Genomic DNA, 16,900 nt, shown 5'->3' with positions numbered 1-16,900 from the left:
GTCTATAATTTTGTTCAGATGACTGCAGAACCTGGAAAAGCTGTTGTTGCTATCGATGCATAACATACTATTATTAATCTTTATACACACACACACACACACACACACATATATATAAATTGAATTTTGGGAAACTTTAACGGTGCTGCCAACTTTGGAAAAAGTCATCCAAATTTACTGTGTTGAGTTGGCATTGTACAGAAATGGACAACCATATTGGTCTAGAAATGTTAATTTTTTTTTTAATTTTTTTTTTTCCATGTGTACGGGGTAACACATCGTACTAAATATGTAAGGTCATATCTACATGGGTTTGATTACAGAAACTAATAAAATATTCTCTAAATAATGAAAAAAGAATAAGATAAGACTATAAGAGTGAGAAGCAATTTAAATATGTTCAGGGACCATTTTCATCTCCAGAATTAAGGATTACTTTAATGTTACATCATTGCCTTTTCTCTTTTACTTTCCTTTTTAGTTTTACTTTAGGAGTCCCTATTTTTAATGTTCATTCAGAGATTTCTTTAACTGAAATACCGAATAGTTTCTTTGGGGTGAAAAACTATAATAGTACTCAGGATCCTAATGAGATAATTAATAATGTGAAATAGGAAGTAAAGGGCTAAAGGTGTAGGGATGGTGGGAAGGGTGGGGGAAAGGTAATAAGAGAGAGGAAAAAAATATGAGAAACTGAAAAAATGGAAATAAAGTGTTTGTAAATGGGGAGGGGAGGAGGGGGTGAAGGGAGGGCAGGGACAAGGGGAAAAAATGAGAATCAAGACCTATTATGTAAAAGTACAGAATCCCAATGATGAATGTAATTGTAATGTATACCTAGATTGCACCAATAAACGCAATAAAAAGAAAAAAAAAGATAAAACAACACTACTCCTTTATTTCTTCTAATGCACTACTAATTGCTCATTATTAAAAACTTTTCTCCTTCTTTTATGCTGTGCACTGAATTGTAATCTCAGAGAAATTGTAAGTCATCATAACTCCTTCAATTTTTCTCCCTTAATCCCACAAATGTACTCAGGTAATTTGCAAGACTTAGCTCCTTCCTTCCCAGTGATCTCAATGAAAACAGTGTTCCTTCCTCCCTCCCTCCCTCCTGCTCAAGATTAACCACATACAATCACTCTTTCAACACATTTTTAGAAATGCCAGGAACTAGGCACTTTGAAAATTCACAAGCTCATCAAGTTAAAGTGAAGTAGAAAAAACATATAACTGTCAGGCATTCAAATATAATGTGAAGGGTATAACTTGAGTATGCTAGCCTGTACTGGAAATGGGAACAGTGCTGGAGCAGTGGGTCAAGGAAGACTTACAATAGAAGAATGTACAGAGGTCACGAAAAGAACAGGCTAGGAAGAGGGAATCACTTTAAACATACATGAGAAATGGTTTGCCATGTTAGACATCTAAATGGACATATCATAAGCAATAGGGCAGAGGTTCTGGAGAGTTGAGTCATCAGCTCTACAGTTACTACTGTATCTTTGTTTTTTTATTCTTGTGGTAGTAGTTACCACTATCTGATGCTGCTTTATTGCCTGACTTTCATGCTAGAAGGAAACTTCATGAAAGCAAGGAGCTGGATGTCCTATTACCATAGCCACAGGAACTCAACAGGCTTGGTTAATACAAGGGTTAAATAGATGAACAAAATGGCATAAATTAACAAATGGCTGAAGCAGGAAAATGGGGCATAGTGAAAGAGAAGACGTGGAGGGAAGGTAGATATTTATGATTTTAAAAACTCTTAGTAAACCCTTCAGTTTAAAGAGTCTGAACTAGATCCACGTGATAATCAGGCACTATAAAAGATTCAAAGCAGGGTAATGGCGTGATGAGACTTACATTTCAGGAAGATGACTTTGGCTATACTGTAAAGAACAGATTGGAGAGGGATAAAAACAGAATAAGGACCCCTGAAGGAGGCTAAAGGACTGATTAAGATGCTATTAAACACAGTTCCACCCAGAAACGTGCACAGGAATGTTCACAGCAACATTATTCATAACAGCAAGAGTGGAAACAAATATTTACAGGTGAACAGATAAACGAAACATAACGTATCTATACAATTCAACTCAGCAATAAAGAATAATGACATTCTGATAAAGCTGCAATGCGGACAGACCTAAAATTAAGCTAAGTGGAAGAAGCCAAACATAAAAGACCACAAATATTATATGATTCTATTTATATGAAACACCCAGAAAAGGCAACACTATGAAAGGAGCACTGGTAAACTATTGCCAAGAGGTAGGGTAACAGGGATTAACCATAAATAGGCACAAAAGATCTTGTTGGGATGATGAAAATGTTCTAAAACTGGATTGTAGTAATGCTGCAAAACAGTAAACTTACTAAAGGGTGTGAAATCGTACACTTAAAACAAGTAGAATGCATGGCATTTACATTATTCTATAATAAATTTGTAAGTAATCCAGTAGAAAACATAATCAAAAGATATTTAGGATTCAAAAGAGCTAACACTCACGAATTACCATATAGGCCAAGCACTACACTAACCTAAGAATTTTACTCATTTAATCTTTAATGAGACTATGAGATAAATTTTATTATCTCCATTTTGTAGGAGAAGAATCTGGAAACAAAGTAAATACTCCTTTCCCTAGATTATACAATTTATTAGCACAGCCAGGATTCAAATTTGGGAACTCTGGAATTCTGAGTCAAAGCTAAACTCAAACATCCTTCTTCTCTACCAGATCTGGTATCTGACTAGATGTGGAAATGAAAAGAAGTCATCAAGGGTGACTCCAGAGTTTCTGTGCCAAGTGACTGGGTGAGATTACCGTCATGAGTCAAGGACCTTCTTCCAATTTCTACTTGTTTAACTCACGACTCTCTGGCTTTTACACCAAGGACGACTGAGAAAGTATCCTTGTAAAAGTTGCCAGTAGCCAGATAACCTTTGTTATTCATGTTTATATAAATAAATTTTATTATATTTATAAATCACCATATTTATATGGTTGTGAAAACTCCTCCCTCAACCTTTCTGACATTCTACTGTGCTGGTTCTCTAAAGACTCTGGCCATGTCTCTTTCTTTAGTAGAGTTTCCTTCTGCTGCCCACTCAAAATGTTAGAGGGCCCTACATGCTGTTCTTTGCCCTTATTCTCTCCTCATACCAAGTGCTCTTGGCACTCTCTTCCACTCCACTGACTGTGAACTGATCCTGATAAATTAGTAAAATCTAAGCCCATATCTCCAGCCCAAGACCTATCCTTAGCAGACAGGCTTCCTACACAATGTCTTCCCTTGGAGAGACCAGCAAATCTGACTATGGTAACTCCCTGCTTCAAAGCATTCAAAAGCTAACAGAAGTAGTAACCCTTAATCTCCAGACCAATATTCTCTCTACCATTAAATACACTCATTCAATCCCACCAATATAATAAAATGCATCATTCCTCTTTAAAAGAGCAAATGAGTCTTCATTTTACAATGAAATCCTAAATGGGACTGGGGATTTAGCTCAGTGGCACCATGCCTGCCTTGTAAGCCCAAGGTCCTGAATTTAATCTCCCATACCAGGGGGAAAAAAAATTAGATCCTGCTTAGAATTTAATTTCCACATTAATTTTATACACATCATTTATTATAATACAGTATATTAAGAAAATATAATATGTAGTGTGTGTATATATATATATATGTGAATTAAATGGGCTTATCACTTAATGTTTATTTTATACTTTTATTTATACTATTAGTCACCTAATAAAGTACATTAAATAGGTGATATGTAAAGCTTAATATAATTTAATCATAATTCACACACATTGCATATATTTAATGTACTATATTAATGACATACTATATATATATTTATACCATCATGTACACTATGTATTATATATATGCTATAATATACAGTAAACTGTTACATATCCAGTATCACTTATGTCTATGAAGCTACTATATAACCCTAATTCAGTTCATATATAATTCTTGTATGTGTAATAATTTTATATTTCTATATTTCAGACCAAAATCAAAGCACTATGTTAAAAATATATTCTACCTAAACAGAAAATGTTTGCTAAAAATCCAATATTAGCTTCTAAATACCTACACCTACTTCTCATCAAAATTCACTTCTTGCTCCTATGAACACTACTCTATGAGCACTACAAAAAGTCCTACCAATTGCCAAAGTATCACCCCTTGAGACAGTTTTAAAAAACAAAAAGGTCAGGCCAGGGATTTAGCTCAGTGGTGCCACTGCCTGCCTCGCAAGCACAAGGTCCTGAGTTCAATCCCTTATACCAAAAACAAATCAAAAAAACAAAAAGGTGGCCCAGAATAGATGATAAAGTATGGCCAACAACTAGCTATATACACCTAGAGAAGTCACCCCAAAGAGCCTTATTACCCTCATGGAAAAAAATGAAAATGTTTACCGCCAAGGAAAATGAAGATTATAGTTACATAACATAAACCACAACTGGCAACACAGATATTTGGTACAGCTGTTATTCATACAGTCACCCATGTGAACTTTGGATTTTATTTCTTCTTGCTTCACTGTCACTGGGCCTGAGCTTACATTGAGCTCCTTCACTACATGAAGAGAACTAGGCCTACAGCTATTACCTGTAACAGCTGTGCAAGTCCTGCTATGCATATACGGTACAATGATATCTCTGTGTTCTCAGGTAGTGAGAGCGGAATGTCTTTTTCAACTTATCACTAATTATTTCTAACTTCTCAATTCTTTTGTGGTTTCTCTCATGCTTCCAAATTTTCTAGTGTCACACCCTAACAACAACAAAAACATTTCCCAATGCAGTCTTTGGTTATATGGACTTCTGGATATTTATACACATGTCACCCTAAGGGGCACCTAAAAAACATATTGTAGGGTTGATAAATATATCATATGGCTGTCTTGAGAATCAATCTTCTTTTGTTCTTGAAATCATTCCACAACTGTATCCTCAGGCCCTTCAGTCTGTATCTGTGACTGTGTAATCAAGCATTATCAACCTGTCCCCAGTCTGTCCCAAGCTATGCTGACCCAAGGCAATGGTTATGCTGTGTTATGGTTTGCATATAAAGTTCATGTTCTCTGAGTTGATGTTCCAGTTACTGTAATAAGTACAGGACTGAACACTCACAGGATTTCCTCTGGAATCAGGAGCATTCACTCACGTGTAAGGCAGCTGACAAGATTTAGAGATGCTAAACAAGGTTACACACACAAAATCTGCAGAACACTTCACTTTGGTGTGATGAAAACTGACCCAAAAAGGAGGTAAAAGGTACAATGTAAATCTCTGCAAGAACTAGCCAAGAGGCTTCAAGAAAGCCTGTCCCTATTTGCTGATCTATACCTACTATACCTTCTTTCATGCTATCTCTGGAACCTCCGTCAAGGTAAAGATAAAGTTACATTTATAGAAATTATTTATATGAAATAATGGTAAAATAATCCCCATATACACAATGAAGCTAAGAATTGCACCTAGAGGTCCATGGATTCCTCAATTGTACTCAGAAGTGTCTGCTATCTTGAGCTTACAAATGCACAATGGTCTATAAGTGTTGGCAAATCTATGGCACACATGTCATTTTTAAGACCAAAGATACTAAGTTGTTTTTTCTAAACTAAAACCTCAGTATTCAGATTTAATTGCAGTGTTGGCAATTTCTGATAAATGAATAGATCTATGTTGCAGTTTGGGCAATCATCTCTGAAAGTTTCGCTATCAGTGGTCTATCAACTAAAAGAGCCCAAGGTTCCATCTAAGGGGAAATTAAAGGAAATCAGACCTCACACCTGTAGTCCCAGCTACCCACAAAGCTAAAAAGATGCTAAGCTCAAGGTCAGACTGGGAAATTCAGCCAGAACCCATTTCTAAACAAAAAACAAAGGTCTAGAGAAACAGCTTAATGATAGGATGCTTACCTAGAAGGAGTTAGGCCATGGGTTCAACCCCTAGTACCACAAAAATAAAAAGAGAGAGAAGCAGGCCTACCATACTCTGGATGGACCTTGCCCATCCACCCTGTTCTCTACTGCTTCTAAAAACAAATTCAAGCAAATGCAGCATGCTGATTTAACTGGCACTACTTACCACACCAGTGCACTCCAGAAGAGGATGTGTGTCTTCATCTAGTCTTCCCACTCATGTGTTCCCGCCTACTTTGTTTGGTCTTATTGAAAATTAGCACAAACACTCCACCTACTAATACAGAATCTAGTATTTTCTCAAAGACTGAGAGAAGAAAAACTATTCTACACCCAAAGAGCAGAGCAAAAGAGGGAAATCATTCGAGGTTGTTCTTCTCTGAGAGAATCAGGAACCACGAGACAAATCAGATCCCCACACGCATAACAGTTTTTCTTCCAGATGTTTCTTATTAAGTTGATTAAATAAATCAGGCCTTTCTTCTCTCTTGATCTTGTTTGGGTTTGCTTTCCAACTGTCTTCTTAAAACCCAGGCTCCAAACACTGCCATTATTATTTGGGAGAAATTAAACCCAAATATTTGTTTAAAGGGAATGGGGCACAGGGAAAATACCAAACATACAAAGGAAGATACATATAAAATACGTAATTCTTAGTTAATATTGTAGTCTGCCACTTGTTTCTTACCATTTGTCATTAGTAGAAACCATGAAGTTCTGTCTTTTAAAAATGTTAACAAGCTTAAGATGATACCATGTCCAAGAGATTCACATCAGCTAAAGTTTAAAGAGAACAATCATCTACTATTGTATAATATTCCTCAACACTCCCAATGGCTTGCTGTATTTATAGTCTCTGCTAACATACTCTCTCCAGAATCTTCAGTTAATACTACATGTTAAGTGGTTTCTTCATTTAGGGGCTCTCAACTGCCAAAACCTCCCAAAGCATGAGCTGTGTCCTGAATAGGTATCCATGGTGCCCTAAGTGGCGCCTGTGAATTTCAGCTTATATCTTCAAGGCCAGCTATAGACATCTGCTTATGGCTGGAAACCATGGTAATAAATATTACTTTAAAAATGATACTCAGTGAAATTGACATTTGCTCTAGTAGAGTTCACTCACAACTTTGATGTTTCAGATAAACTTGTAAAAGACTGAGTCATAAGCATACTTTCAAAGTGAACACAACAGGCGGTCACCAAAATCCTGTTAAGCACAAGTAATGTGAGTAATAAAATTGCTTGGTCTTTCTATCACTAGAAATTTATTTTAGAGAGGAGGCCAAAGCATGAGGGCAGACTTTCATCTAATCTATATAGGTAATATCAGATTACCTGGAATCGGGTTGAGAACACAAGTTATTTTTCAGAAGGGAAGAAAAGGTAACAGTTGCTGAGAATAAAGGAAAAAACAAACCCTATAAATATTATGAAAATATCTGACAGGTGAGAAGAAACTATGAGCCTAAAATTCTAATAGAGTCTTTAATTATTATCTATTAAGGACCTCAATAAGAAAAACATGGAAAAACAAGAATAAATTCAGCCTAGTTACTAAAACTCTTTGCTCACTAAATGTTACTCTATCTATATTAAGATAAATGAAGGTGAAAATCAGAAATTGGGGAAAAACACAGAATTAAGTTTGCCAGGAGTGACTTTATTTTGGCATACTACTGTTTCTTACAACTAATGGCCTAAATGTTAGAAAACTGATCAAAATTTGAAAGTTTTCTCCAGCCAAGTTGAATTAACCCCATCTAGATTTCAAAAATGAAGTTTGAGCCTTACGAGTTCATGTTTTAACCAACCAATCTAAAAACATCTTCCTTAAAAACTGAATGCCCATGCTCAAAGGGGACAAGATGACTATTTCAAGCCAAGAAAAATATTGAGATGAACTAAAAAAACTCTTTAAAAAAAAAAAAAAAAAAAACCTAGCCAAAAATCTCACAGGCATGGGGTCACAACTCAGAACCTCAATTTCCCAGTACACACACCCTATTAGTGTACACACTTATGGGAATACATGCTCTCATATTTATCTAGTTATTTTAAGACTGTGTACATCTTTACACCCATTCTCTTGAACAGCTCTAAAATAGCTACTACTAAGTGCAAATACTGTCAAAGTTTACTAGCACTATGCTACTTACACAAATGTCAAGTCTCACTAGTAGGCTGTATTGTCCAGATACACTGAATAAGAAAACAATCAAAAGTGACTTGTCCAAAGCTACACGGCTACTGACAGTTCCAGGTAGGATCCAAACCCAGGTCTGTTCGTTTCCAAAACACACGCTCTTTATACTATACTACATGGCACTTCCAAAGAATCTCAAGAATCTTGGATATAAAAGGAACCCTATCATAGTGACTGATTTTATTAAAAATCTACAATGACTCAGGTGCTTTACTTGCCTTATCTCATCTTCTTATCCTAACCAATAAAGGGAAGGAATAATATACTCCTTTTTGGATAAAGATATATCAGAGAAGTGTCTGGTCCAAAGCCACAGACTAATCCGTAAGATTTAAAGTGAGGTCTGCTTAACTCCAAGTTGACACTGTTTTGACCATGACCTCAAATCAAAATGACCTCTAAGTACTCAACAATTCAACAGTGTGCCCTTTTTACAAGAAAATGTAACAGGCCAAGTACAGTTTCAAGAAACTTACAGTACTACTAGACTCAGAATTTCATAACTAGAAAAGCCCAGATATCTGAGGGATGCACTCAGCTCCATCACTTTGCAGATGAGAAAAATGAAAATCATAGATTATATCATCCTTGAAAAGGGATTCAAAGCAATGAGGATCAGTACAAGGGCACTCCAGGTGAAGGGTAGGTATACCCTGAAGAAAAGCACAGAAGTCAAAAAGAGCATATTGTGTGCTTGAATTGCAACAATATAGATTAAAAGTGCTATATGAAAATGAAGACCATTTCTGTAAAGCTGTCTGTCCAAAGGAGTTTAAAAATACATTTTTTAAAAGTTTTTTTTAAACAATCTGAGCATTTTTACAAATATGTATATTTATTGTCATGTTTATGCTATTTAACTTTGTATTTGATATGCATCTTCATGCTGGGTCCAAATGGTCTTTCAATTTGTTTTGCTGTCATTACTGTATCTGTACTAGAGCCTTGGAACATGAATCTATACATTTTTTAATCAAAATCTTCTCATCCAAAACTTACTATTACTATGCCTTTTCTTTTAGATCTTTTTTACCCTCTGATATGGAACATACAAGGTCTATAGGCAAGATTTTGAAAATCTGCATTAAACTCGAGTTTATAAAAGTTTTTATTTTCCTCCAAAGAGTACCAACTAAACCACTATTTTGCAAATAATGTAGCGTCGGGTAGTATTAAATTATTAAATGTAGTAATACCATTCATTAATATGATATATGAAGAAATACTGGTCAAAGAGCAAAAATTGAGTTCAGTAGTCCGAGTTTCTACAAAGAAAACTTTAATAAATTCTTCTCAAGGTAACAATTTCAAAGGAAAAAAATGTTTAAACATTACCAATATTTATAAAGTTTATTTCCTAGTAAAAACCCTAAAAAGAATGTACACATTTAATTTATTGATGCTGGCTATGTAATAACAGAGGAAGAAATATTAAATTATTATAAAACTTTTAAGTCAAAAGTGCTCTATTAGCATCAGGCATCATACTTCCAAAAATGTGAAGGTCCAAATTCAGGTGCAGCAGAGTGTGTTAGTGAAGTTAATGCTGGGATATTGACACCCTAGAGAAAAATCAATGCTCAGTTTATGAATCAGTGCATGCAGAGGGCATAAAAATAGTCTTCAAAATCTTGTCCGAACTGACTATATCACTTCTACCAGCCTGAAGAATTTCAAACCTGTCTCAACCCCTATCAAGCTGGCAGGCAGTAGGCCTGCAACAAATGGGCCTAGTCCAAATGTAGGCACAGCAGACCACAGAGGAGGTGCCTGGGGAAAAAGGGCTATCAGATGAAAGTGAAGGAGAGTGAAGCTAAAAGTCACCCAGGAAGCCCAGAAAAGACTGCGGCTATGTGTGTGGGGAAGAGGGAGGGAGGGAGGGAAGGAGAGAGGGTGTGTGAGGTTGTGTGTGGGTGTGTGTGTGTGTGTGTGTTGGATATTTTTAACAAAATTTTCAGAAGGAGAGCATTAAATGTTATTATGCGAACGGTGGAGAACCTTAAAATACCAATTCACCAAGAGAATGCTGGCGTGGCAAAGCACAGTTTGTGTCTTGGGACTAAGACAAGACCCATTCCAGACAGACGAAGTGAGGGTTGGATTGCAAATAAAGTCCTGCACGAGTGAGCAGGACCAGACTGTGAGTCCGTGGCACTCCCTGGTCGCCCAAGCACAGTGCCTAGCACTTGGAACACCCACCAGAAACTATCTCTGAATAAATGTCCCAAGCTTTGAAACTCCGGGGTACTTCCCAGGGACCTAGACTTCTGACAAGGCAATGCTGGAGACTCGGAAGAAAGAGACCAAGGCGAGTAGGTTCCCAGAAACATCGGAGTGACGGGGTCCAAGTCCTAGTGCTGGCCCTGTGCCCGCCCACTACACTCACCCGGATGCCCTTCACCACGGTGATATTCTCATTCTCGTCCGCCTCGAAGGTGACCCGGCGGGTGCTGGCGGTCCCTCCCATTACTTCTGCCTCTGTCCTCGCAGAGTCCTATCACGGACCCACGAGCACTTCAGGGCCAGCGCACACACGCGCGTAGAGGACAGGACACTTTCCTTGGCCAGCAGGAGCAAGGCCACGACCCCAACAAGCAAGGAGAAGGCGCCGGTCCTAAATTCCCGCCTCCTCCGGTCACGTGCGAGAAAATAACGCCTCGGGTTGGTCAGAGATGCGAAGAACCCGCCTCTATTCGGAGAACTCATCCGGATTGGATGACTAGTACCCGGATGCTATGGCAACAAGTAGTGTCTGACAAGGTTTCCGGAGCCCCTAGGTGTACTGGGAATTGTAGTCTCAGCCGCCCTGATACTTGCTGAGATGCTAAGAGTATGCCCTTACTCCGGAGAGCTCAAGAGGAACTGGAAGGCATTGTGGGAGTTGTGGTCTTGACGGCCCGAAAAAGACTTCTAACTGGAAACTTTCAAGGAAGCTGTTAAATCCAACAAGCATGCTTTGAAAACATATTCTAGAAATTTAGGTTAGTGAATGAAGACATAATCTCTTCATGGAATTCACAGTTAAGTTATCCCCAATGAACCCATTTCTCCATTCCTATATGCAAATCCTTGTCACAAAATTTAGCATTGCATTATTTTAGTCTTAGCTATTTAAGAAAAGTTATTTGTTTATGTCCCTGAACACAGGCCACTATGTACACTATTTGTTTTATACCTTTTTGTAAAGTACAATTTTTAATGCAACAATTTTCAAATCTACATAAAAGAAACCAGAGGAGAAATGCATGTTGTATATTTAATTCCTAAATTTTCATCTCTTTCCGCCTCATTTACAAAAGTAACATTAGAGGGGGGAAAACTAAGAAATTGCTAATTATGGCATAAATTAATGGAGAAATTGAAGTTACATCAAAGTTGAGATGATCTAATTTGGAATTTTTTTAATTCAGTATTTCACCTCTATAAAACCAAAATCATTGTTAGGTTATCCATGTACATATAAATTATTTTTTGCTAAACGCTCTGTTGCATATAAGTTTAGCCATATGACCTTAGACTTACAGAAGCAAATGTATTCACTTTAGAAATTAGATGGGTAGAACTAGGGATGTAGCTCGGTAATAGCCTACATCAGGCCCAAGTTTCAAATCCCCATACCTCAAAAAGAGCAAAGAAATTCATTTGTTCCTTTTCAGTGTAAGACTTGAATAGGCTAAAGTGACTCCATGCTAATAGGCCAGACTGTGCTTCTTCATATGCTAATTGCTACCTTGGTTAACAGCCCGCCCAGGGGCAAATGGTTTGACAAAAGGTGACCCTAGAACATTTCCTGCATAAGATAAGCAATGTGTTTGCAGTCTTGTTCTGTGAATTCCCTGACTCTTTGTTTAGAAAAACCTTATAAAAAGTACCTCAGCCCCTGAGCAGTTGCCTCTCTGAGCCACCTGGCTCCGGGAGTGCCGTCTGGCCAGACTAATAAAGGTCTTTTACCATCTAGGCTGGTGTGTTCCTTCCTGGGTTTCTCGGTTCTCTGTCGTGTTCCCGGAGCCTCGCTGGGTGTTAGGGCCCAGCATCGTGGAGGCCTTTCGGCTGTTCACGCTCCGTGGAGTGGAAGTGAGACTTTAGGTCTTACATTCAGCATTAGAAGCAGTGGATCGTGATATACCAAGGCATCCTCTTAGGGATCCACAACAGTGCAGCGGCATTTTTGAGTTTTACTCATGTGCTGACCTATTGCTGTAAGAATTTTTAGAGCAAAACCTAAGCCTTTTTCCTCTCTATATCCCCAGTCAGTAATAGAGGTTGCTTAATCTCATCATCTTGTTCCTTTCCACACATATGCATATAAATTATACTGTTATTTTGCAGATTTGAGGCTACATCTACTTTATACTTCTCAAGTTGCATAATATATATAAATCTTCCTTCTACAGGAAACTAAAGACCTCAAGGATTGTCTTTTACTTCTTTGGGACCTCCCCTTCCACAAACATTCCCCAATACATAATATGTATTACAGGTTCTACATGTAACAGATGCTTAATAAATGCTTACCAATTTTTTTCTTAAAAGGGGGTTTCATGGAGAGAGTAGACAGATAATAAATAGGATCATTCATTACCTTGAATATATTTACTAGATTATTAAATATATTCTTTCAACCAAATATTAAAAATGAAGAAAGCCAAGCATGAAAAGGAAGTAGGATGCGTTCACTTTTTATGACACAAATACATGTAAATGGTATTGGGCAGACAACCTAAAAGTAGTTTGGAGTTCCTAACCCACTTCAAACAATGAGATTATGAAGAAGTGAGCCAGGTGTGGTGGTGCACACATGTAATCTCAGTATTTGAGGGCCTGTGGCAGGAAGATCACCACAAGTTCAAGACTGGTCTGGACTACGTAGTGAATTCATTGCCAACACTAACTGCATCACAACCTTAAAAGACAAAACAACTAACAAGCAAAAAGATTATGAAGAAGCTTTCTGAACTTTTTAAAAACTGCATTTTATAAATCAAAAAATACCTACCGGCACAATATTATTCTACCCATGTCATTTTCAAGGTTGATCATGTCTCTAATCCTCTCCTGAGCTACCCACAATCACTGGCTTCCCTTTCTCTCTCACTATGACTTGTTAATGGTCATCTAACCCAAAGGCAGCATGCACTCGCCAGAGACCTAGGAGAATTAAATGAAAAGCTCTGCCCAAATAAAATAATAGATAAACTTGATTCACTCAAATTTTCTTTCTCCTTTTTCTTTATCTCTGGCATCACTTTCTCAAATTAAAATTTAACATTTGTAGTGTACAAAAAGATAACAAAAATAAGACCTACAGTACTGACTCTGAACCATGAAGTGTCATGGTAAACTATACAAAGGTAGAAGAAGAAACTTAACAAGAGTAAAAGACACCAAGACTGGAAAGAAAGAAGTAAAACTTCCATTCACACATGAAAAGAGCTTATAAATAGAAAAATCCCAAAGAATCCACACAAAAAAAAACCCAGTAAAACCATGTTTTTTGAAAAGTTGAGAAAGGTTGCACCATATAAGATCAAAATTAAAAACACAATTGTATTTCTACACAGTAGCAGTTAGCAAGCCAAAAATGAAAAGAAGAAAACAATTCTATTTGTAGCAGCATCAGAACACCATAAATGTCTATTGATTGATAAATGGATAAGCACAATGCAGTATATCCAGACAATGGAATATAATTACACTATAAAAAGGAATAAAGTACTGACATATGCTACAGTATAGATGAGCTTCAACATTATTCCACAACCTAAGACATTACACAAATGAAAGAAGCCAGAAAGAAAAGACTACATATGGTTCCATTTAAATGAAATGTGCCGAACAAACAAATCTACAGAAAGCAAAAGTAGATTATGCTTGTAAACCCTGAGAGGGGATGAGATAGGAAGTGATTTCTAACTAGTACAACATTTATTTTTAGGGGAATGATTAAAGTGTTAAAAATTAGTTCAGGCTGGTGGTTGGCAACTCTATAAATACACTAAAAGTAATACACACATATATATACATATATGTACTAAAACTCACTAAATTGTACACTTAAAATGGATGAACTTTATGATATGTAAATTACATATCAATAAAACTCATAGAATGTATAGTTACTCAAACATGATAGAAATTAATTTTCATCAAATAAAATCCAAAACAGATCTTTTAAAATGAAAAAAGAAAGTCTAGGGATGTAGAGCACTTGCCTAGCAAACATGAACTCCGGTGTTCAATCAACAGCACTGCCAAAAAAAGGGGGTGGGGGGAGTAAAGAAACTGAGACTCTTTGATCTATAGATTATAAACCTATCAAAAGGGAGACTACCATAAAGGCCCTCAAAATTAGCTTAATCCTGGCTGGGGATTTAACTCAATAGTTCTGCCACCTGTCTCCCAAGCACAAGGACCCCAGTTCAATAACTGGTACAAAAAAAAAAAGATGAGCTTAGTCCCACAAATACAGACCACTGCAATGGAGATGTATGGTTTCAGAAGCTTCTAGAGTTACCTTGGCTTCTTAAAGACCTTCTACCACAGTCTTCACAGCTGGCCCTCTAAAAGCTTCTGGCCTTTCTCAGGCCCAGGTACTCTACCATTCCTAGGTTTTGGAACACAAATAGCCTCTCCAAAGAACCTCCCTCATCATGTGAGCTACTAAATGTCAATAACAAAAAATACAACATAATAGTTTCTTAAGTCTCTAAGAAACACTTCAAGTAAGATTTTAAATATCAACAGTTTCATTAGACATGGAGCTGAAAACTCAGCAATAGCTTGATTATCCACAAATCTTAGCTTGAGTGTCGAGCAGTATCATTACCTTCCCTCCAACGTCTTCATTTTGTGTAATTTCTTTTCTATCACATCAAACCTTTGAAATGAATGCTAAAGGGGGGAAGGGAGGAAGGAGAAGATCTAGGAAAAAAAATCCACCTAGGCTTCTAAATCATCCAAACAGAATTCCAGAGGTCTCAGATGAGAAGATTTGCAGTATATTCTCTGATTTTCAAATCCCAAATTTAAACAAAAAGTTGCTAAAGCAAAATCCTGGTGACCTCTCTTCAACCATTCCTTCGTATAATCACCTGACTGCCCCTGATATACTGGGCAGCAGGGTAGGAAGAAATGCATGAGAAGGAGAGGAAAAAAAAAAAGAAAAACACAAGCCAGAGTGTAGCGGCACACACCTGTAATCGTAGTGCCTTGGGAGGGTGAGGCAGGATGATCACAAATTCAAGCCCAGCTTGGGCAACTTTGCAATTTATACAGGTCCTGCCTCAAAATAAAGGGGTGGGGTATAGCTAAGTGTGAAGGGGATCATCACCAGCACAGAAGATGAAAGAGAGAAAGAGAGACGGACAGACAAACAGACACCAATGCATGAGGCTTCAAGCAGAAGATACTTGTTCCTGGTCCCGAGCCAAAAAAGTTAATCGTGTTGTTCATCACAGCCCAAGAGTGCTCTCTCTGGCTCTCCTGAGAAGCATTTCAGCTGCATAGTTCGGCACTTGGATAGCATTACCTGTGCTGAAATTGAATATAGATATAACAATCATATTTTCTGAGCTAAAAATTGAAGCAATTGCTCTCACTATTATTGTGTACTTATAGAAACAATTAAATTGGTCCTTGAAATCAGGATCATCCCAGAAAAATCTAGGCCATATAGTTGCCATAGTTATAGCAAACCAATTAAAATCACTGAAAAATGCCTAGTGTGTCATGCAATCAGTATGAGCACATCCTGAAAATATGGATTTAGACGTATTCCACAAGTCACTCAGAACATCATCTTTAAATCTTTTCCCATTAATTATTGTATATCAAATAATGCAAAAATGAAGCTCTAAAACAGTCCTCACTATGTGCATGTGTGTCTGAACGCACAGGCGCTTCTGTGACATATTTTGAATACAAGAATTTTGAACAGCACCTTTGAAGAGATTAAAAACTCAAAATAGCATAAAACAAGTCAGCAACAATTAGAGGCGTGTACAAGTACAGTACAAAGATGTATCTTTGGGCATGTAACCAAATATTCATAATACTAGCACAAATCACTCTCCCTCAAGTACCCATCACTGTTCAAACATCGATCTTAGCATTTACCCTTGCATTTAGCAAAATCATGAGGCAGAGGCTCCCCCATGTCAGGAACCTCTCCATCTGGCTCTGGCTTCCACTTAACAGTACCTTTGCTAATTTCTTGCTCACAGTGAATTGGGTCTGCTCTGCCACATCATCTTGTAGGCTGGGCTCTGGTGACCATGCTGCTTAAGGCACAAGCTGATAAAATCAATTTTACACATGGCACGTAGCTTGGCGATGCACCAGGAAGATTTCCTGGTACCTCTGGTATAATATCTTACAGAGTACATCCTCACCAAATTTATAACAGTTTCTAAAAGGTCACTTTCTCTCATTTCCTGGACTTCCTTATTTTTACTTTTTTCATCTTTATGTGTTTTCTTTGACATCTCATTTCTTTTCTCCACATCATGTTTGTCAAAATAGGGGGACTAAAATATAGAGTGCTGTGTAAGGATGTAGAAGTTGGGATGGCAGTGAAACACTTGCCAGAGAGAAAGGGAAAACCAGACCAATTTCTCTCTCTCTCTCTCTCTCTCTCTCTCCAATCCCTGCAAGGGTCCTGAGGCCCTCTGGTTCCCTCTGTGCTGGATTTAGCATGATCGTCTCTCATGAGCAGAGCACAAGTCAGAAGAGACTCA

The 16,900-nt window shown here is 37.5% G+C and overlaps 1 protein-coding gene across 2 annotated transcripts in view; it reads right to left on the bottom strand.

The window, feature by feature from the left end:
• Positions 1–10,793, bottom strand: part of Chchd3 (coiled-coil-helix-coiled-coil-helix domain containing 3) — a 286,903-nt gene extending 276,110 nt beyond the window's left edge. For both annotated transcript variants that reach the window (XM_010611731.1, XM_010611732.1), the window contains exon 1: positions 10,552–10,793. In XM_010611731.1, coding sequence (XP_010610033.1) covers positions 10,552–10,632 — 81 coding nt within the window. In that variant the 5' untranslated portion in view covers positions 10,633–10,793. The remainder of the gene's footprint in view (positions 1–10,551) is intronic.
• Positions 10,794–16,900: the final 6,107 nt, after the last annotated feature.

The sequence above is a fragment of the Fukomys damarensis genome, unplaced genomic scaffold (assembly GCF_012274545.1).
Source record: "Fukomys damarensis isolate Sample0158 unplaced genomic scaffold, DMR_v1.0_HiC HiC_scaffold_4, whole genome shotgun sequence".
NCBI classification, from domain to species: domain Eukaryota; kingdom Metazoa; phylum Chordata; class Mammalia; order Rodentia; family Bathyergidae; genus Fukomys; species Fukomys damarensis.
The sequence above is the reverse complement of the archived record's forward strand: the minus strand, read 5'-3'. Positions and strand labels throughout refer to the sequence as shown.